Source organism: Pristiophorus japonicus, chromosome 7 (genome assembly GCF_044704955.1).
Source record: "Pristiophorus japonicus isolate sPriJap1 chromosome 7, sPriJap1.hap1, whole genome shotgun sequence".
Taxonomy (NCBI): Eukaryota; Metazoa; Chordata; class Chondrichthyes; family Pristiophoridae; genus Pristiophorus; species Pristiophorus japonicus.
In genome coordinates this window covers 151,749,252-151,772,012 of record NC_091983.1, presented here as the reverse complement: position 1 = coordinate 151,772,012, position 22,761 = coordinate 151,749,252, and the positions used below count along the sequence as shown (strand labels likewise).

At 41.7% G+C, this 22,761-nt stretch overlaps 1 protein-coding gene across 4 annotated transcripts in view; it reads left to right on the top strand.

Annotated features, from left to right (window-relative positions):
- Positions 1-1,532: 1,532 nt before the first annotated feature.
- The window catches only part of pnisr (PNN-interacting serine/arginine-rich protein), a 45,667-nt gene continuing 24,438 nt past the window's right edge, over positions 1,533-22,761 (top strand). Inside the window, exons 1-5 of one of the 4 annotated variants that reach the window (XM_070885412.1) lie at positions 1,533-1,588; positions 12,935-13,039; positions 13,452-13,637; positions 16,173-16,402; positions 21,914-22,055. In XM_070885412.1, coding sequence (XP_070741513.1) covers positions 12,952-13,039; positions 13,452-13,637; positions 16,173-16,402; positions 21,914-22,055 — 646 coding nt within the window. In that variant the 5' untranslated portion in view covers positions 1,533-1,588; positions 12,935-12,951. Of the gene's footprint in view, positions 1,589-1,941; positions 2,165-12,934; positions 13,040-13,451; positions 13,638-16,172; positions 16,403-21,913; positions 22,056-22,761 lie in introns of those variants that run through there. The other 3 variants (XR_011593882.1, XM_070885413.1, XM_070885411.1) reach the window with 3 other exon arrangements.

The following is a 22,761-nucleotide window of genomic DNA, read 5'->3' as shown; positions in this document are numbered from 1 at the left end:
ACAAAAGCAGGGAGGTCCTTCTGCAGCTGTATAGGATATTAGTGAGGCTGCACCTGGAGTACTGCGTGCAGTTTTAGTCACCTTACTTAAGGGAGGATATACTAGCTTTGGAGTGGGTACAGAGACGATTCACTAGGCTGATTCTGGAGATGAGAGGGTTACCTTATGATGATAGATTGAGCAGTCTGGGTCTTTACTCGTTGGAGTTCAGAAGGATGAGGGGTGATCTTATAGAAACATTTAAAATAATGAAAGGGATAGACAAGATGGAGGCAGAGAGGTTGTTTCCACTGGTTGGGGAGACTAGAACTAGGGGGCACAGCCTCAAAATACGGGGGAGCCAATTTAAAACCGAGTTGAGAAGGAATTTCTTCTCCCAGAGGGTTGTGAATCTGTGGAATTCTCTGCCCAAGGAAGCAGTTGAGGCTAGCTCATTGAATGTATTCAAATCACAGATAGATAGATTTTTAACCAATAAGGGAATTAAGGGTTACGGGGAGCGGGCGGTTAAGTGGAGCTGAGTCAACGGCCAGATCAGCCATGATCTTGTTGAATGGCGGAGCAGGCTGGAGGGGCTAGATGGCCTACTCCTGTTCCTAATTCTTATGTTCTTATGTACGAGGGGGTTGACTTATGAGGATAGGTTGAGCCTATACACATTGGAATTCAGAAGAATGTGAGGTGATCTTATTGAAACTTATAAGATAATGAGAGGGCTCGACAAGGTCAATGAAAAGTGAATATTTCCACTCCTAGGGGAAACTAAAATTCGGGGGCATAGTCTTAGAATAAAGGGCTACCCATTTAAAGTGGAGATGAGGAATTTCTTCCCTCAGTGTTGTAAATCTATGGAATTCTCTGCCCCAGAGTGAAGCGGAGGCTGGGTCATTGAGTATATTTAAGGTGGAGATAGACAGATTTTTGAGCAATAAGGGAGTAAAGAGTTATGGGGAGCGGGCAGGGAAGTGGAGCTGAGTCCATGATCAGACTAGCCATGGTCTTATTGAACAGCGGAGCAGGCTCGAGGGGCGAAATGGCCTACTCCTGCTCCTGTTTCTTGTGCTCTTAAGAACATATCAAGTCAACACTTATTCACTTGGACTGCAGAGCATATGTGTGGTACAGGGATTCTATTTTTCAATTGGCCAATGGACAAGAAACAACCCTAATTCCTAATGGCCCAATTGGGTTGGGCAAAACTCAACCCCAGCACTGGTGTCTCCCCTTAAAGGAGACACTGCTAGAATTAAAGCAACAGAAAATTATCAAATCCAAATGGTAACAATCACAGAAGACATCCAGTGAGTGTGTATACATTGCATGTTGGTATTCATGTGTCACCTGGGCTCAGAACAAGGAGACCAAGGAAGTCTGCCAATGGTCTTATAATTATCAGGACCAAAATTCCCCACCATCATAAATGTGGTGGAGGGGGAATCACAATGCACCCATTTACTCTGCTCGTGATCCTGTTTGAACTATAGGAGACAGCTGCTATAACCATCATATGATCAAATCTCCAGGAATACATCCAACCAGAGTTGGCAATTTTGTCTGGACATCAGGAAGGGGTGACATGCAAAAAAAGGTGGAAATGCAGCATGTTTTTTTGTTCCTCTGATGGGGAGTGAACGTAAAGTCTTTCCCGTGTGTTCAGTTTGCATTTGGGGAATTTTGATGTTGGCCAACTCAAAATCTTGACTCTAAACTTTCTGGTGATAGACCAGAGAACCATGAGCCTGGAGCGAGGGAATAATTGGCATTGACTTGAATTAATTGCATGTTTAAAAGAAATGCATTTTGCGAAAAGAGTGTTTATTTTCGACCTGCGTTTGCTGAGGGAGCCCCGCCCCTGTCCTGCTATCTGTGGGGCGCGGGGGGGGGAGAAACTCTCCCGCTGTATCGCGAGAGCAGCCGGTTGGATTATAATCTGTTGATTTAAAGTGTTGGATTGGAGCGGGTTGGGCCCGGGTTGCAGTGACGGTGGCTAGCTCCTAGCTCCGGGCTCCGCCCCTCCACCCCCCGCTCTGTGGAGACCCGGGCCGCGCCGGGCCGGCCACAACTGGCCGCGGGTTTGTTTCCGGGTCGGGGGTGACGGCGCCATATTGTTGGGCTCGGAGCTGCGAGCGAGCGAGCGGCCGGCCGGCGGGCGGGAGCAAGGAAGGTGAGTGAGTGAGTGAACGGAATCCGAACCGACCCGGGGGCTTGGGGCCCGAGCCGCGGGGGGTGAACAACGAACCCGGCCGCGCCTGCTCGGCTCCGCGGGAGAAGGCCCCGAACCTCCCAAGTGGATATCGCGTCGGGAGCTGGGGCCTGGCCTGCTCTCCCGGGGGGGGAGGCGGAGGGATGTGCCGGGCCTGAGCCGGACTCTCGGCGCCAGCCGCCAGCCGCGTTTAAACCTTTCGATCTCGCCGGGGAGGCGCGGGGCCGAGAGCTGGATTCGGGGCCTCTGTGTCGGGTACCCAGAGCTGGCGGCCGCCGGTAGGGGCTCGGCTCGGCTCAGCGCGACTCCTGCTCGCCGTTCAACGGGCTCGGCCTTCGGCGAGGCCAGAAATCAGAAACGCGGCTCCCGCTGAAAAATAAATCTCTTCCCCCAGAGTCAATTGTGATCAGCAAAAAAATGTTGTTTTCTATATAAATCCCCGCATCCATCCATCGTGTGGAGGTAACCCGAGAATTAATCCTCGAAATATGTAATCACTCTTGTGAAATTCTATCTGAAATTGAGGAGTTTATTATTAAATGTAATTCCGTTACTTTATATGCAGTTTTAAAAACAATCTTGATCAAAACACAACTATTTATTCCAGAATTACGTCAATGGTTGAAATGATTAGTTTAATGTGAGGAATTGGTGAGATTTCGAACTGTTGAAACACTTATTTCTAAAAGTATCCTGATTTTGGATATATCTATGCTATAAGAATGCAGCTCAATACACCATTTGGTAATTGTCAATAAAAGTAATTTGCTGCTAGCTGCAAATGTGGTATTACCATATTAAAATTAATTCAAAATATATATAATTTGAATGTTGTACCCTGGCTTTTTTTGGTCAGCTCATGGTTTTCCACACATCAGACACATCATCTATCTTGTTTAGGTGTCCCCAAATTACGTTCCAGAAAAATTCATATGTTTCTGCAATAGCATGTTGTCTGTGCAGTTATTGAAACATGCTACATTCATAAGAATTAGGAACAGGAGTAGGCCATCTAGCCCCTCCAACCTGCTCCGCCATTCAACAAGATCATGGCTGATCTGGCCGTGGACTCAGCTCCACTTACCCGCCCGCTCCCCGTAACCCTTAATTCCCTTATTGGTTAAAAATCTATCTATCTGTGATTTGAATACATTCAATGAGCTAGCCTCAACTGCTTCCTTGGGCAGAGAATTCCACAGATTCACAACCCTCCGGGAGAAGAAATTCCTTCTCAACTCGGTTTTAAATTGGCTCCCCCGTATTTTGAGGCTGTGCCCCCTAGTTCTAGTCTCCCCGACCAGTGGAAACAACCTCTCTGCCTCTATCTTGTCTATCCCTTTCATTATTTTAAATGTTTCTATAAGATCACCCCTCATCCTTCTGAACTCCAACAAGGGGCTCACACAACACATTCATAATAGTTGACTATTTGAAAAAGTACTTTTGCAAGAAGCCTATCCCAATAGGGGGACACACCCTTGACCTCAGTTCATAGAGCTTACTGCTACTTGCATTTGTAGAAGCATAGGTTAGCATAAGCCCAGGTTTAGGTACCACCACCCTGTCCCACACAAGTGTAAACTATGCAGCTTACCAGCCCAGCTCTTGTATACTTTCTGCTACTTGTTTGTTTCGGATCACCATGCCTGTTAAGGGGTTGGCTTGTAGGGTTATTTGGAGCTAACTGGAAAGAATCCAAGACTCCAGTGATGGGTTTAACCTTCCAGGTCTCTAACAAACTTGGCAGATACTGCAGGTATGCCTGGCTCTGTTATCAGATTACCACACGAGTGACTTTGTTCCAGTTCCATGTCACTTTGGAGCCATCTTAATTTACAAGAACCTGCTTTTCTATCATTGCCATCCCCGCAATAGTCCATCTTGCAGCTTGGCCCTGGGTGTTTCACATGGGACAAAGAAAGCCCTTGTATAATATGCCACAGCCTTAAACTTGATTGGAAGTTTGCTATTGAAGAAAATAAGCACACAGTCCCAATAAAGTGTGTTGGCACCTATTAGAATTTGGAGGAACTAATGTGAATCCACAATTGTGACCGGTCTCTTGAATTTTCTGATCAATGTCTTGGAGTTCCACTCTTGAGCTGCGCGAAGCCATGATACATTTGGGGCCACCCAGCACTACAGACATCTACTTTAGTCTTGAACTCCAGCAGACCTTCTGACTTAATGATGAGATGCAGTGAAGGAAATGTTTTCAAGGGTTTTTTTTTAGTCCTCTGGACTAATCAGGCAAATTCTTGCAATAAAATAATAGAGACTGTAGTTTGAAACTAAGTGTCCCAAAACAGCTCTGAAATTGTTAATGTTGGGATATAAAAAACTCTGCAGACATTCCCTTGGATGTCACTGGAACATGTTTCTTGATTTTATCAATATGTTTTAAGAATAACTAATTGCAAAGTGTAAACACACCTTTCAGAGTTAAGGCCTACCTGTTTCAGTTACTTACCAGATGGAGGTAGTCATGCTTAAAATTAGTGTTATTGGACAGCATTATTGAAGCTGGTTCTAATAAATGGACTCTCAAAGCTCAAACTAACCTGATGTTATAAATGAAATGTAGGTTTACTTTAGGTGATATAGAGGAATTCCACAATTTTATCAACTTTCTGTTTTTAACAGTTAAAATGGAAAAAGTTAAAATAGCAGGTCAATCAGTATCGCAGACAGTTGCCGTTTTGCGTTTATTGTCATTGAAAAATAAAAAACTGTAGACATATTAATAGGATCGTAAAAAGGGAGAGGAGGAAAAATATATTTTATAAAAGTATTATGGGAATGGTGATGTGACAGACCATCTCAAGTCAAGTAACATTCAGAAATAAATGGCATCAAAGAAACAACACATGTGAATAGCTAAGGCAGTGAGCGACCAAAGGATGTACATGAGAAAGTGGGAGAGATGGCAAATCCAGAAAACTTGGGGATCAGGTTTGAAATTTAAACAGGAGTTGCTGGCCAAGTACAGTGGGCCCACCAGCTCCAAAAAGAGAACAGGTCAACAGGGAGCAAAGAGACTCCCTGCCAGCGCTGTGTTTTGACAAAGGGACTCCATTAATAACAGCCACCAGTCTCCCCCACCTCCTTCCTGGACACTGACAAATTCACCCACACCACTGGCAACCTTTGCTATAAAGAAAATGTACTGAAATAACTCAAGTCGCAGTTCAAACAGGCTGCAGCGTGCCAAGGAAAATGATGAGATATTCTTGAAACTTTGTGTTGAGCTTTGTTGGAGCAGAAGCCAAGAACAGAGATCACAGATGGAATGGAAAGGAAAATTAAAGAGTGGGTCACAGGATAGATTTTGGAAAAATTGATATTTGGATATTAAGGGATATGGGGATAGTGCGGGTAAGTGGAGTTGAGGTAGAAGATCAGCCATGATCTTAGTGAATAGCAGAGCAGGCTCGAATGGCATACTCCTGCTATTTCTTATGTTTCAGACTTCAGCTCTATATCGGTACAGCATTGAGAATCCAGGGTTCCGTAATCCGAACACTGGGATGATACGTGGCGGGGTCTGGAATCCGGAAAATGTTCCGAAATCTGGACCGTCGGGCCACCGCCGACCTCTTCCCCCGCCTCGGGGGCCAATCTCGCCACCCCCCTGCTGCTTGGCTGCCCAACTTCCTCCCTACCTACATTGGCCCAGGCATCGGAAAGACGTTCCGAAGTCTGGAACGACACAGAATCCGGCTTCTCGAAGCTCTACCTGTACTTCATTTTCTTTACAATGGATTTTTCTAGTAATGTCGAGGGGACGGGTGGCCCTGTCATTCTCTGGTGCAGTGGGAGGGAAAGGGATTGGTGTTTTCAGTGGGGGTGAGATACTTTTTCAGAACACAATGCTGGTGGGAGAGGAGGAAACGGATCTCCCAGAGGACTTGTTCCTTTTTCAGAGCTGGTGAACCCACTATACTTTGCCAGCATCTTCTGTTTAAACCAAACCGGTTTCCATTTCAAACTTGATCCCCAGGTTTTCTATGTTTACCATCTCTCATGTTCTTGTATTTTCCTTGGGCCTCCCACTTACCGAAGCCAGTCATGGTTCTTTAATACCTTATTTCTTTCATACTTCTATTATTTGTCTGAAATTATTTGTTAGACTACCCCACTGATACTTCCTGTGTTTTTGTAATACATTTGCCCTCCTGTCCCCTTTTTCTGGTCATAATAGTTTTTCAGTTTTGATGGCCCCAACCTGAAAAGTTCTATTCTCTCCACAGATGCTGATTGATCTATGCGTTTTTAGCTTTTTCTGTTTCTGTATTAGATTTGCAATATTTTGCTTTTTAACTCTTAAATTCACACTTGTGCCTGGATAAGATCAGAGGCTGAATATTTTACAACCTCTGTGATAAAGAATTTGGACCATGATGCTTGTTTTGTTCTCCAGTCGTGGTGTTTATGGTGAATTCTGCCTTTATTCCGTGCAACAGGAAATCTTTAAGCTACTATGTGTTTTGGCTTTTGTATTAAAATTAAACTGATGAAGATTCATTATTAACCCAAAGCAGAACTCCCCATTTCCAGCTTCAAACAACACAAAAGGGTTGTGAATTTTTACTCTTTTTTTGGATATGAAGAGCCATCGGGTCGTGGAAACACTAACAACAGAGACTGAATCCTAAATCTCTAAAATAAGATTTCCTGTAAACATTAATATTGCTTTGATTGTACAGGTAAGTTTTACCAGGTGCAGGAAATAAAAATCTTGCACTTGCATAGTGCCTATCATGTCCTGAGGATGTCCTAAAGTACTTCAGTCAATGAATTGCGTATGAAATGCAGTAATTGTTGCTTTGTAGAGAGTACTCCTTGTTCTGCTTCACAACTACATTGTACAATCCAGCCATATTCTGCCAAAAAAGTGGGTGGATACTAACTATTTGTGGTAGAGTTTTGTGAAAGCATTCATGCAGATGTGTTTTTTCTTCAGGCAAAACATGCTTACAACAGATTCATATTTAGTTATTGCACCCAAGAGTATACAGGGAGTAAACAATGCCATATTTTTTGGAATTATAAAAGAAGATAAAGGATGGAATAAGAAAGTAATTTCATCAATTTAAGACTGTTCCTCTGCAGCCCGTGTACAATTCATAACATTAACATTCTCCAGTTTATTTAATTTACTGAGAGAAAGTTGTTTCCTGCTCCCTAGAGGAAAATTCAGTAAAGCTCCAGGATATCTAAAATTACAACCTCAACTGCTCATCTTTCCATCATTAGAATGGTTGTTGATTTGTGCTTTTCATGAAGAAATGGATGAAATCACTGAATACAATCCCCAAACTACCACTAAAGCTCTAATACATATAAATAAAAGTGGAATTTGACTTTTTCAGTCAATGCATGGAATAAGGAGGGGTGAATATCAAGCTAACTGCTATGGACCATGTACAATCTACTTCACTGGAGGTGCATATCTCCACTGTCTCGATGATCAAATGTAATGGAGCTAAATTGCAGAACATCATTCATCTTTGATGTTTAACCTTGGTCTGTTGCCTTTTGTAGACAACCACTCTCCTCCCACCATTCCCTCCCTGGAAAAAGTTGAATTCTGTTTTTTTTCAGATTCCAGAATTGTATTGGTAATCATTCTATAATAATTTTTTGTGAAAAACACAAACTAGTGGTTCAGTTGGTGGCATCCTCGCCTCGGAGTCAGAAGGTTGTGGGTTCAAGCCCCCCTTCAGCGACTTGAGCACAGAAATCTAGGCACTGTCAAATGTGCCACCTTTCGGTTGAGATGGTAAACTGAGGCCCAGTCTGCTCACTCGCGTGGATGTAAAAGATTTCATGGCACTATTTTACATAAGAACATAAGAAATGGGATCAGGAGTAGGCTATTTGGTCCCTCGAGCCTGCTCTGCCATTCAATAAGATCATGGCTGATGAAGAGCAGGGGAGTTAGCCCCGGTGTCCTGGCCAATAGCCTCAATCAACATTAAAAAAATTATCTGGTCATTGTCACATTGCTGTTAGTGAGAGCTTGCTGAGCGCAAACTAGCTGCTACGTTTCCTACATTATAACAATGAAAACACTTCAAAAAAGTACTTCATTGGTGTAAAGGGCTTTGTTTTGTCTGGTGGTCGTGAAAGGCGCTATATAAATGCAAGTCTTTTTTTTTCTTTTATATCTAGTTCATCATCTTAGTCTCCACCTATCTCTAACATTTTCAATCCTCATTCTCAACCAGGTATTTATCCAGTTCCTTTTTGAGAGAGTTAATTGGCACAGCGTCAGTGTTTTTCTTGGAGTCTGATACCAATATCCACTACTTTGTTAGGCAAGAAAGTTTCGAGATTTGCCCATTTTAAACTTGCATCGTCCAGTTCTGAAGTCATAAGCCAAATAGTCTTTTTAAATCTACAGAATCTATAGCCTCTGAGTAATTTGGAGACCTGAGTAATATCCTTCCTCACCAACACTTCTAATAACTTGGAGCCCTAATCCCTGCAATCATCTTGTCACACTTTTCCAAATCCCCTCCAGTACATCAGTCATTCTACAGGTAGGGTGTCCAAGATTGAATATGGTATTCCAAAATATGGCTTCAACAGTTACTCATATATTAAAGTCACAGTAACTTTCTTTTCCATTTACAATCAAATTCCCTCGACGTATCCTAGTATTTAATTAGTTTGAATAATTTCTTCATAGTGTTGAAATTGTGTAAGTGACATATCAAATTACCCTGCAGACAAATGGCATCACCATTTGTAATGGATATGGAAGAAAAAACAATGATGGACTTTTGTAAGTAGGGACCATCCTCTATTCCATCCTGCCCCTTGGGCTCTGCCAGCCAATCAACATTCACTGCCCCTCTTGCATTTTCCTCCAGAATGTCTGTTCACTCTCAAACAAGGCCCTTGCCATCCACAACTTAATTGTGGATGATTGCATTGATATCTTGGCTCACTGACTCTTACACCTTGCCACTTATCGAAATCTCCTTGCCTACCCCACCCAAATTGCTATGGTGGTGTGGCTCATATCACAAAACTATACTTTGTTCTCTTGCCCCATCTTTTGTGTCACCTTCTCCTTCAAGCATCTCATTCTTTTCCACCCTTCCTACTTCCTTTTAAAGTTTTGTTTTATCATCCTCATCCTCCCCACCAGCTAAGTTTCTTCCTATGATATCTTACCTCTGCTTCTGCACGGAGTGACTCCTCATTCTCAGTAATTTCAATCTCCATTTCTGCTCCCTTTACCCTCTAAATTCGCTGTCCTCCCTAAACATCCATATAAACTCTCTCTTGGTCATATTCATGGCCACCCCTCGACTTTGCCATCTCCCATAGCATCTCTACTCCCATGGTCTTGATGGGGCCACCTCCGACCACCTACTTGTATCCCACACCATCCACTTCCCCGCCCCAAGTTTCTTGGAACTACACTGTCAAATTCCCAATTGTTTAGCTTTAAGTGTATCTGGTCGGCAACTGGCTTCGGCATCCATCACCAGATCTGGCTGGACCACATCAAGTTCTACTGGGTCTCTGCTAAAACCACTACTCTAGTATCATCCTGAAGGGCAAAGGTAACAACCAGCTTCTTTTTTCCATGATCAACTGCCTCCTTAAACCACTTCCCACTGCTGGCTCTAATAGATAGTACGAGGAGTTTATAGATTTCTTTGTCACCAAGATAGATAACATTTGTTAAGCTGCTTCTCCCACCCTTGCCCAACAAGTGGAACCCCCTTGCCTCTAGTTTTTCTCACATCTCCTTTCATGCCTCTCTTGAGTTTATCTCATCATGAGACCAATAAATCCCATTCCCACTAGACTGCTAAGAACACATTCTTCCCTTCCTGGTCCTCATGCTAGCTAAAATTGTAAATGATTCCCTTTCCTCGGCAGCTGTGTCCCCCACCGTTCAAATATGCTGTAGTCTCTTTTCAAAAATCCACCTCTGTTTTATCCCATCTTCATTGAAAGTTGGCATGCAAGTACAGCAGGCAGTAAAGAAAGCAAATGGCACGTTGGCCTTCATAGCGAGAGGATTTGAGTATAGGAGCAGGGAGGTGTTACTACAGTTGTACAGGGCCTTGTTGAGACACACCTTGAGTATTGTGTGCAGTTTTGGTCTCCTAATCTGAGGAAGGACATTCTTGCTATTGAGGGAGTGCAGCGAAGGTTCACCAGACTGATTCCCGGGATGGCAGGATCGACAAGGCTTTTTATATTCACTGGAATTTAGAAGAATGAGAGGGGATCTCATAGAAGCATATAAAATTCTGACGGGATTGGACAGGTTAGATGCAGGAAGAATGTTCCCGATGTTGGGGAAGTCCAGAACCAGGGGTTACAGTCTAAAGATAAGGGGTAAGCCATATAGGACTGAGATGAGGAAGAACTTTTTCACCGAGAATTGTGAACCTGTGGAATTCTCTACCACAGGAAGTTGTTGAGTCCAGTTCGTTGGATATATTCAAAAGGGAGTTAGATGTGGGCCTTACGGCTAAAGGGATCAGGGGGTATGGAGAGAAGGCAGGTGTGGGATGATCAGCCATGATCATATTGAATGGTTGTGCAGGCTCGAAGTGCCGAATGGCCTACTTCTGCACCTAGTTTCTATGTTTCAATCTCCGCTTCTCCAAAGCCCTTAATTCTGTTTTATGTCTCGAGTCCATTTCCATCTCTACTACAACTCCCTGTTCAAATCACTTGCGTTTTCCTGTAGCATTAATATAGGACTAACCAAAGTTACAAATGGCATTGTCTGTAGTCCTGATACATTTCCCCTCGTCCTCAATCTCTCTCTCCCCTGACATGGTCGACTACACCGTCCCCCAATGCCTCTTCTTCCTTTTTCAGCTAAGTGCACCTGCCCTCACTTTCAGTCTGACTCTCTTGCTGTAGCCAGATAATCTCTAGTAATTTACTTCTCTTCCCAGCCCAAACACTGTCACTTCAAGAGCCCCCCCCCTCCAAGGATCTATCCTTGGCCCCCTCCTCTTTTCATCTATATGCAGCCCTTGGTGAAATGATCTGCAGACAGTGGGTCAGCTGACATGTATATGCTGACTAAACACAGCTCTATCTCTCCACTGCTAATCTTGACTTCTCCACTGCTTGTCCAACATGCAATCTAGGATGAATCTCAAATTCCTCCAGCTAAGCATTGGGAAGACTGAAACCATTGTCCTTAGCCCTGGTGTAAACTCTCCCTGCCATCAAAGCAATCCCAATTCTCAGCAACAGTCTCATGCAGAATCAGACTGTTTGCAACCTCAGAACCCGATTTAAAACTGGTGTAAGTTCTGACCAATATTCCCTTTAATTCTTTGGGGTTGTGTGGCCCATTCAAAATACCGTGTAGGCATGGTTTTTCCTATTGAAAAACTGGTGAGCCAGCTGCGCGGGAGGTCCAGAGCGCTGCGCGGCTGCGTCGCTTAAAGGGAACATTGGTTCAGACCCTATCCCTAAGCACCTAGAGTTTCATCGCTGAGAGCATGCAGAAACCAAATGCAGACAGCGGAAGGAGCGTGTGGCAAACCAGACTCCCCACCCACCTTTCAACCGCTGTCTGTCTCACATGTGACAATGTAATTCCCGTATTGGACTGTACAGTCACCTGAGAACTTACTTTGAGTGGAAGCAAGTCTTCCTTGATTTCGAGGGATGATGATACACTCCATTACAAAGATTTCCAGATTCCACCTGTGCAACAACATCTGGTCCCAACCTCATTTTTCCCCTCCTCCCCTTCCCTCCCACTGCTGAAACCTTCATGCCTTTGTCACCTCCGAACTAGACTCCTGGCCGGCCTCCCACCGGCACCCTCAACTCATCCAAAATACAGCTGTCCATATCCAGTCCTGCACCATATCTCACTGGCCTCTCAGCTCTGCTGTCGCTAACCAACATTAGCTTCCAGTTCCCTAAAATCATAAATTTAAAATTCTCACCTTTTTTTTAAAAGAGGACCTTGCACTCCTCATACATTGCTGCAATCCCTTCGGCTCTCTATTCCTCTGATTTCAACTTTTTTTGCATTCCTTCTCCCTTCGTCCCATCATTGGCAGCTGTGCCTTCAGTGCCCTGGGTCCCATATTTAGAGTGTTCTCTTATCCTCTCCATCTCCCTATTTTCCTTCAGGACAAGTTGAAACCCACCTATTTGACCAAGCTTTTGATCACCCCTTCAAATATCTCCTCCTTTAACTCGGTGTCCATTGTTTTCCCCTTGCACCTCTGTGAAGTGTTTTTGGGCATTTTTCCACATTAAAGGCACCATATAGAAAGAAAGAAAAAAGACTTGCATTTATATAGCGCCTTTCACGACCACCATATGTCTCAAAGCGCTTTACAGCCAATGAAGTACTTTTGGAGTGTAGTCACTGTTGTCATGTGGGAAATTACAAGTTATTGTTGAAATTGATGATCACTGGTTGGGTGCTATTTCATCCTTCTGTATTGTTTTCGCACAGTTTTATAGAAATAGAAGTTTTAAGCAAAAATCGCACTCGCTGAGCAATACTTCACTTGTTAGTATTTTAAACAGGTACCCCATGCCAGTATATTTTTAAGAAGTGATTTTTAGTAGTTTAGTCAGTTGAAAACACTAAGGAATTATACCCTTTTATATTCTAGGTTATACTTTATAAACTAATTGACTTTATGCAATTGCTCATCTGTTGAGGCAGCGTGGAAAATATTAGAAATATGTAATTTTTTCTGTTTGTAGCTTTTAAACAGTTGAAGATGTGGGATCAAGGTGGCCAACCTTGGCAGCAGTGGCCTTTAAGCCAGCAACAGTGGATGCAGTCATTTCAGCAACAACAGGATCCAAGTAAGTTTCTGTAACTGAAATTAGCACAATATGTAAAATATTTAATTTGTAAAAAAAAAAATAAAAGCATGCTAGTATTACCCGATGTAGGTATCGCATTGTCACGAGTAAATAAATTTAGAGGAAGTTCAATAGTTGCTGTATTTTCCTAGTACTAAATATGCTTTAAAGTTCTGTCAATATGATAATTTGTCACCAGTTACAGGCCAGTACTTCAGAATAGTTTATTGATATCCTAGTGACAACACCTGAGAGATTCTCAGTCCTAACCACTTCTTCTGAATTGGAAATGTGATAAATAATTGATGTACAAATGCAAAATTACAGCAGTTCTACATACCAATGTAGCACCTGTATTACAAATGTAACAAATATATTGAATTGTCTTTGGATTGAAAAAACTGTTTTTCAGGTCAGATTGACTGGGCAGCATTAGCACAGGCATGGATTGCACAGAGAGAGGCCTCCGAGGAATCTGCACCAGCACAACAGCCAGTCATGATACCCAATGGACAGGCAGTACATAGCATTGAAAATAGTCAAGATAATCATGGAAATTTTCCAGGAGATCTTAATTTCAACAGAATGTGGGAACAGGGTTTGTATTTATTACTTTGCAGAGATATGCTTGTTAACTTGGAGTAAATTGGACATATAATTGCAAATAGGGGAGTTTGAAGAATTTCCTTTTGTATTGATAGTAATCTAAGTAGATAACCATGTATTCCCATGTTGTCACTTTTTTTTAGCTTTATGTAATGTACCACCACTAAGGAATTTCATAGCTCTTTACTGATCCTTCTAATACATTATATTAGATTCTGCTCCTATAAATAAGAGGATAGAGACATGTGGAATGAGAATAAGCAGGTTGGGCTTAAGCCATTTCTTTCCACAGCCCGTATGTCTGTCCTTTCATGGGCTTCGAAATTTGCCTTTTCCATTATTAATTCTGAATAGCTGCTTTCTGTGGTATGATACTCTAGTCCCAGCAGGTCAGAAGCTGTTAATACGATAAAATAGTTTTTATATATACCTACAAACCACAATCCAGTTCCCAAGTAGATATTTATCCAGATTTTCAAAAAAAAGATGAATTAATGATCCCGAGTTTCTATGAAAAATATTGGGGTCATATCCAATGGCTGTGAGAAAACTGAAGAAGATTGTGACAAAATGTGGGTACTTTCCCTTGTTTCTTGAGAAGAAATTTCAAGCTATTGCCAAAGCTTTATTCTGTTGAAAATTAAATAGCTCCAAGATTATTTAATTAAATGTTTAATTGTTTCTTAAAACTTCCCATTCTTCTCCTTCCCTCATGTTCGCACTTTTTTCCACTCCCAGTTCTTGTTTACATTCTTCCTTCTCTTGAAGTGTCAGCCTTGCTCAGTGGTAGCACTGTCGCTGGCATTCTTTCCTCCCCCCCCCCCCCACTTCCCATTCACACCAACACACCTTTTTCTCCTCTTCCCCTACCATCAAATTTAATGCAAATTGGTTAGATTTGCTGATGATACCAAATTAAGACTTGGCTGTTGATTCTGAGGGGACAGCCTGGGAACTAAAAAGTAAATGAGATGGCAAAAGAAATAAGTGGGCAGAACAACAGTAGATGAAACTTAATGTAGACAAGTATAAATTAATGCATATTGGAAGAAAGAAAGGGTGACTTAAGTATTCCATGAATAATATCAATATAGCTAATTGTTGAAGGAAATTTAGAGGTTTTCATGGATGTAACACTGAACATATGCAACAAATGTGATCGGCAAACAACAAAGCTAATAAAATACTGAACTATAAGTGCTGTTCAAATCAGAGGAACTCATCCTCAGAACTATAGTGTTCTTGCCCTACTACATCATGTGTACTGTGTTCATTTCTTGTCATCCATACACACGGGTGATATTCAGGCCCTGGAGACAGTTTAGAGAAGAATCACAAGGCTGATCCCTAGTGTCAAGATTTGAGTTATGAGGAGAGACTGGAAAAATTTGGGCTTTTCAGCATTAAGGTGATAAGTGAAATGACTTTAGAGCTATCTAATAGTAAACTGTATGGAAAGAGAGCCAGAAAATCACTTCTGTACACGCATGTACTTGCACACTCGTATTTGCCAAGAGTTGCAAATAACTTTGCACCATCTTCATGTGTATCCTGTATTTTTAAAAGATGGGAAATAAACATTAAATACCTACGTTAAGGAACATATAATAACCCAGATCTTAATTTGGTTCCAAAAAACTGCTATGTCCCAGAATCATGCAAGAAAAATATTTGGCTTCTTTTCAGCTTCCCTAATGACACATTGTCCATTGCATGATATAACCCCCTCCCCCCATCATATTATAAAACAGTCTTTCTTCCTACTCACTGAACAATACCATATGAGATCTGCTAGCACCCACTTCCTGTACTTCCAGGGTTACAATTACTTTCTCCCATCCTGCTGTTTCCGTCATGATTGTTTGTCACCCTAAAGCATTGTATTTTTAATGCTATTTCTTTTATTTATCTCTGGCTCATTCTTATCTAACATTTAGTCTTTTCAGCTCTGGAGCCTTCCTGAGTGCTATGAATATTGGGCATCGGGAATTGGGTTTACATTTTTTAATCAGCCTCCTGTCATTGGCCAGTCTCCCTGCGACGTTCCCAGCCGTGAGAACATTTAAAAATTTAAATTTTATCATCCCCCAGCACGATGTCTGCCTCCAGGTTTCCATCCAAGAGCCAGGAACAACACAGCCCTCAGATTTCATCTTTGACCATCTATGGGCCTCCCTTTACATTCCCCATAGCAGAGGTTTAAAAGTTACATTGTTCCCAGCTCATGGTCAGGAAGCCAGGGAGAGGCATATTTTGCCAACTATTAAGTTCAGCATTCCATGGTTGGTAAAATATGCAGCAGAGAGAAAAAATTGCAATAAATTCCCAAAATTGCATTAAAAAACATACTTAGTTTTAAAACATGAAATTACGCTTATAACTAAATCTAGCAAGTACTTGATGTAGACTAGTGTACTTGGTGAGCAGTAAGTATTAATATTTGTAGATCAACATCCAGATAGAAATTCAAAGTAGCAAAAGGCTTTCAAAATTGTTTGTGCCGAATTTCAATTTGTGTACTTACTAGACTGGGGAATGCAACACCATCGACCACCTCCCCCACCACCAGACCAGCAGTGGATACCAACCCCAGCCCCCATGGACATAGTCCCTCCATCGGAGGACAGTAGCCAGGACAGTGGTGAGTTTGCACCCGACTCTAGACGTATGTTCAATCAAGTCAATAACAACAATTTTGGAGGAGCACCAGAAAACTTTGGAATGGGATCTGTGCCGGTCAGCCAGTTTGATTATCAGGTAAATTTGTTCAATGCAGTTTCATTTTTGGTGTCTATTTTGTAACACTTCTTTTGCAGCTGCAAGCGTGCTGCATTATATTGGAGGGGGCATTAAAGATCACAGGAAGTTTAATTTTCTAATGAGTAAACTCTGATTACAATTAACTCTACAGTTAGGCACATCTCTCAAAACATTGAAGAATCCTATCCAATACATGGTCAATTTCATTTCCAGCCCACTATGTATTTTGTGGTTTTTCTTATTTCTGTAAAAGTAGGATGTGACTGGGTAGTATTTTATGCATTAATTATTATGTACATGTTAATTTTTCCTTGTAGTTTTTGAAAATAAACTTTTTGGAATACAAGTTTACAGGGCTTTCTATGTGAAACGTGTATTCCCATTTATTTTGAAGACAAAGAATATTCTGGGGTGGAATCAACCAATGATACCTCCTTGGAACATGTCCATTTTTTTTATCAGTATCCATAGGATTTGTCTCTTTTTGGTTGTCTTTCAGTTTCTGACATATCTGCTAAAATGTAGCAAGTGTTTAGCAAAGATTCTTCAGAAAAAATGGCACACAATCCATCCTAACAAGCTGATTCTGCTTGGAGACTTGTATGATCCCATTATATTAACTCCATTGATTGATCCTAGGAGAAAATGGCGGGTATGCAGACTGTTGCGATTTGGGAGACTTTTGCTTTTTAATACTTATGACTAGATATACAAGGTAAATGTTATGGTGGAACCTAGGTGTCTACAAGTTGAAGGTGAGTTCTTTGATTCGGATATTAGCCAGGATACAGGTTTTATGTGCTAATTGCATTATTGGTTCTTTTTAAGAATGATAAATATTTTATTTGTAGATTCCAAACCATGCCACTCGGATGGTAATCAATTTGATGATTTCAGTTGCTGACACATATCAAAGTATGTGAAGAATGAATTGTGTGGTAAATGGCCAAACCATGAAGAGGCTTTTGTTCAGGAAGAGTTCAAAATATATATTATTTAAAGCATCAAATCCTTAAGATAATTAATAAAAAAGCCAGAGAGGAGATGAGAATTTATTTTTTACACATGGTTATTATGATCTGGAATGCACTGTCTGACAGGTGGAAGCAGATTCAGTAATGACATTCAAAAGAGAACTGGATATATAATTGAAAAGGAGAAATTTGTGCAACTATGGGGAAAGAACAGGAAGGCAAAGAGCCGGCACAGACACGTTGGACCTAATGGCGGCCTCCTGAACTGAGATTCTACATGCAACAACAATTGCATCTACCGTATATACTCGCGTATCATGCGACTTTTGAAGACCTAAATTGTAACCTAAATTTGGGGGGTCGCATGATACGCGAGATACAAAATTTGCGGGTGTGAAGTGCTGGCCAAGATTAGGCTGTTAATCAGACCGTATCCACGCTGAATCTCGGCAGGTATCTCCTGGGCTGGATTGTAGCCTCTATTGTCGCTTGTACTGTATCTTTGCTGTGGTCTAGAGATCGCCACCCACAACTCCCTCTGAAGTTTGCTGCATTATTAGAGGCTCCATTTATCTCAGCCCATGCTTCTTTCACCCGCAAACACAGTAGAGGCTGTGGCTGAACGACGCTAGTCAAGCCAGCTGGAATGATTGCTGTATCGGTGTTCGATTCGCGAACAGCTTTCACAGCAGAATCCACTCGATGTTTCATGTTAAGGTCTGTATTCGATCTCAAAAAAGTGACTCGCATGATACATGAGATATATGATAAAATCATGTTTTGGGGACGAAAATTTAGGGGTCGCATGATACGCGAGATCGCAGGATACGCGAGTATATACGGTATATAGTGCTTTTAACGTAATAAAATGTCACCGGAGCATTGTCAAACACAATTTGACACTGAGCCACATAAGATATTGGGGACAGATGATCAAAAGCTTTGTCAAAGAGTAGATTTTAAGGAACATCTTAGAGGAGAGAGGGGGGTACTGAGGTGGAAAGGTTTAGGGAGGGAATTCCAAAGCTTAGGACCGAAACAACTAAAGGCATGGTCGACAGTGGTGGAGAGATTAAAATTATGGATGTGCAAGAGGCCAGAATTGGAGGAGTGCAGAGATCTCAAAGGGTTGCAGGACTGGAGGTGGTTAGAGATAAGGAAGGTCGAAGCCATGGAGGGATTTGAAAACAAGGATGAGAATTTTAAAATTGATGAATTGCAGCACTGGGAGCCAATGTAGATCAGCGAGCACTGGGATGATGAATGTACGAGACTTGGTGCAAGTTAGGATACAGGCAGCAGTGTTTTAGATGAGCTCAAGTTTATGTAGGATGGAAGATGGGGTGCAGGCCAGTAGAGTGTTGGAATAGGCAAGTCTAGAGATAACAAAGGCATGGATGAGGTGAGGCAGGGGCGGAGTCGGTATTACAGATACGGAAATAGGCGGTCTTGGTGATGGAGCAGATATGTGGTTGGAAGCTCATCTCGGGGTCAAAAACGACCCCACGTAACAGTGACCAGGCAGAGGAATGGAGCTTGAATTTCAGCTCTCCCAACTTCTGTTTGAATCTGGTGCCAAATTAAGCGAATCTCCAGCGTCCAGCAGCACTGATGTCATCAAGCAGGCTGAGCAGCCAATCACATTGCAGAATTCTAACAGCAAATCACAAAGTAAAATGCACAGAATCTAATTTATGTTTTATAAATTTTAGAAAGCGAAATAAAGATTGGTTCATACACACAGGATTATGGTAGAAGCTGATTTATCATAAACTTAAAAAAAAATTATTTAAAAACCATGTAATTCTTAATCATCATGTAAAAATTTGACATTCTACAAGTATAAAATTAGTTTTTCAGGGCCAGAACGGTTGATCAGCAGTAAATACATAATTAAAAACCCAGTTACACCTCTTTCAACAAGGCTTAACGAATATTCCAGCATGTTGGGGGAAGTTTTCATCCTTCTGTGTGATTTGAATTGATTGCTGGCGCTGGGGAGTTCCACAATGCAACCTGTGGTGGAGCAGGAAATGACTGACCACAACTTCTGGGTTTCCATGTTCATCTGCTGACCGTTTTGCCATCATTATCACCACAAAATCTTGGCCAATGGCTTAGGTCTTCCCAATATTTAATTGGTGGAAATTTATGCTCATCCAGTACTCGATGTCAGACAAGCAGTGTGACAAATCCAAGACAGTGGAAGAGTCGAGAGAGATGGTGGTCAGGTAGAAACAGTGTCGTCAGCGTACATGTGGAACCTGGCATTTTGTACCATCATGTCATTGAGCTTGATTGATTGACAGCTCTTTATTTGGAGGCCCTTTCATTAGAGATTATATACTGCAGACTTTTCTTTGGCTTTAGTTCAGTTCAGTTTCTGGAATTCATACTTGGTCTTCATGGGTCAACTTAGAAATCACATTATCCACATGCAATGTTCTAAAATTCTGCAACAGTTGTTTCATCCAAAAGTCAATACACAACGAACAGCAAGAAATATCTTTTAATGGGGCATTCTAGCTCCTTGGGGACCGATTTTTATTATTTTTCACTATTTGTGGCCCCAAATTTCATGGTCGTTCTGGTGGATACCTGTCGTCATGTCACCAGGAGTCTGCTGGAATGCCTCGACTTAGTCTGGCATCCTAGGTCCCAGCCTTGCACCCAACTTTCCAAATGGTCTTTTGGGAAGTAGGATCGTGGACAACCACTCAGCTTGTCAGAATTCCCATGCCCTAAGCCTTTACGATTGTTAAGACCAGGTGTACTGGATGAACCATTGGTGGTGGTGTGGTCCACCTGTGTGTTCAGGCCAGGATTGAGGACTAGACCCTCAAAGAGCTAGCACTTAATTTTTTTTTTGTAGGGACATTCTCAGCACTCCTATGTGGAATTTTGTGGCTTCAGCAGGGCATTTAAACTGCGACTTCTCCCCTCACCCGACAAACTTTGATGGGGTTGGCAGTAGAGGTTGGGGTGGGCAATATCTTGGCACTTTGCCAATATGTGTTGGCCCATGAATTCTCTGGGCCAATATGCTGACTGTATAATACATGCAAATAATTTTGTTTTACCCTGAACGTAATCGTCTGACCCATCTGACTATTACTGTCCCATGCGCTATTCAAGCAAATGTGTGTTCCCTGTTGCGATGTATTACGATTGGGTCCATGACACACTATGTAATATAGTATAAATAAAAGAGTGGAGATTTCTGTTTACAGAAGACAGTTTCTATAAGCAGAGAGTCAGGTGAAAAGCGTAGAGAGAAAAAATGAATTGTGATCCAGGGGCTCCAGGTGGAATAGGTTCAGAAACATGAACATTTTAAAAGATGTCATTTTTGGCTTTTTATGCTTGACACTTTTCCTGGTTCAGTGTTGATGCTCGATCTCAAGCGTATCTCGTGTCCCCTATGATCCAGAGTGCACCTTTTTTTTGCCTAATATCTAGATAAGTAATAACATGACCCTTACTCCATACACCAACTACTAGAATGTACCATATGCTGTCATGTGAATTCTCCTTTCTCTATGAACGGCGTACTGGATAAACAGTCATGCCAACTTAACTCTGACTTCAAACCAATAAATGGTTTCATTTACATAAGAAAGAGAATGAACAGTGTGGAGTTTGACTCGGTGAAATATGTATTTTCCTACACTCCTCGATTATACAAAACAACGACGATGCAACTCCCATTCTCTCAAAATATGGTACTTGCCATAACTTCAGACTAGCCTGACATTGCTTGTCTGACTGGTACAGAACTTTAAAAGCAGTTAACTTTGCAATTCATGGGTGTGAGCTGCACACGCGTTCTGACGAATCCCATATCTTTTTATTGAGAACTGCTATTATCAATCTATTAGAATGACATCTCTGCCTACAGAGGGCTCCAGCCAATAAAGGAAGCTGTTGTATTCAAAGGATTCATAATAGCTGTCCAAGTTGCATTGCCTAGGTTGAGGTCCTGTCCTTTGATATATGACTTGGAGCCTCAAGAAGATACTGGCTGTATGGCATGCTGAAAATTGAATAGAATGGCACCTTAAATAGCAAGATGTCGCAGTGGTACTTTTGTGGGGCAATAGATCCATCTGACGATAGTGGAAGCAAGACATTAGATCCTAAATACTCCCTGGGTTTTGTAAGCAATTCGGTCTTCAAACTGTCAATCATTGTGTCGACCAAGACAAGCTTACTTCTTTTCCCAGGCAACTTTCTGATCTGAAGTTCCAGCTGCTGAGGTTGAGGTCACTGTCACTTTGTGTGACCTTTTAAATGCTGATTCTAGAAATGCAGAAATACAAGTTTAAAAATCCAACACCGGCAAAAAAAAATGTTGCCACAGTACCTTATTTTATTTATTTTTTTAAATGTGTTCACCATTAGCTTTGCTTTAATGAGTTGTTTGTGTAAGAAAGTTGCTACATTAAGTAAGAATTTAAGATATATTAATAATAAACTCTTGATACAGGTCTCAGTTCTGGTAACCTCTTAAATGCATAATGTTTTACACTTGCAGCATGGAGCAGCTTTTGGTCCTCCTGGAGGATTTCATCCACCTTATTGGCAACCCGGGCCACCACCGAATCGTAGAGAGAGGCCCTCTTACAGAGATCGTCCACGCTCGCCCATAACAGTGAAACAGGACCCTCCTGCACTCGGTGAGTTGTGTTGTCTGCCAGTTTGAGCCATTGTGATACAGTTGTCTTTTTTCTTTTTGACTTAAATAAGGCTTGTCTTGTAATTAATTGTAACTATTGAAATTAACAAATTATATATTTTATACAAACCTCCCTTTGACTGCTATATTGCAATCTTGTTACAGGGTGTTTATACATTATTAAAGAAAACTAGCAAATGAAGCTACAAAATATGGGAATTGTGAGAATAGTTTACTTGTAGATTTTAATACTGGTGCTTTCTGGGAATTTTGGTCCCTATGATTAAGCATCGTGATGACTGATGGATTTTGGGGATTGTAGTCTGATACTTTATTATTGATCATTTGACGGACGGAGTGCTACCTCTGAGAAGTCAATGGACTTAAGCCTCAGGCTTCCAACAGATTGTTAGAGATATTTCAAACACATACAAAATACTTACTGCTTTGATATTTTTAATTTTGTGTGTGTATTATGTTACAAATCTTACTTCCAGTGTTAAGTTGGCCAGTATCGTGAGAAACCAACACAGCGATCAAAAAGTATTTGGAGTGAATTGTTTAACATAAGAATTAGGAACAGGAGTAGGCCATCTAGCCCCTCGAGCCTGCTGATCTAGCCGTGGACTCAGCTCCACTTACCCGCCCGCTCCCCGTAACCCTTAATTCCCTTATTGGTTAAAAATCTATCTATCTGTGATTTGAAT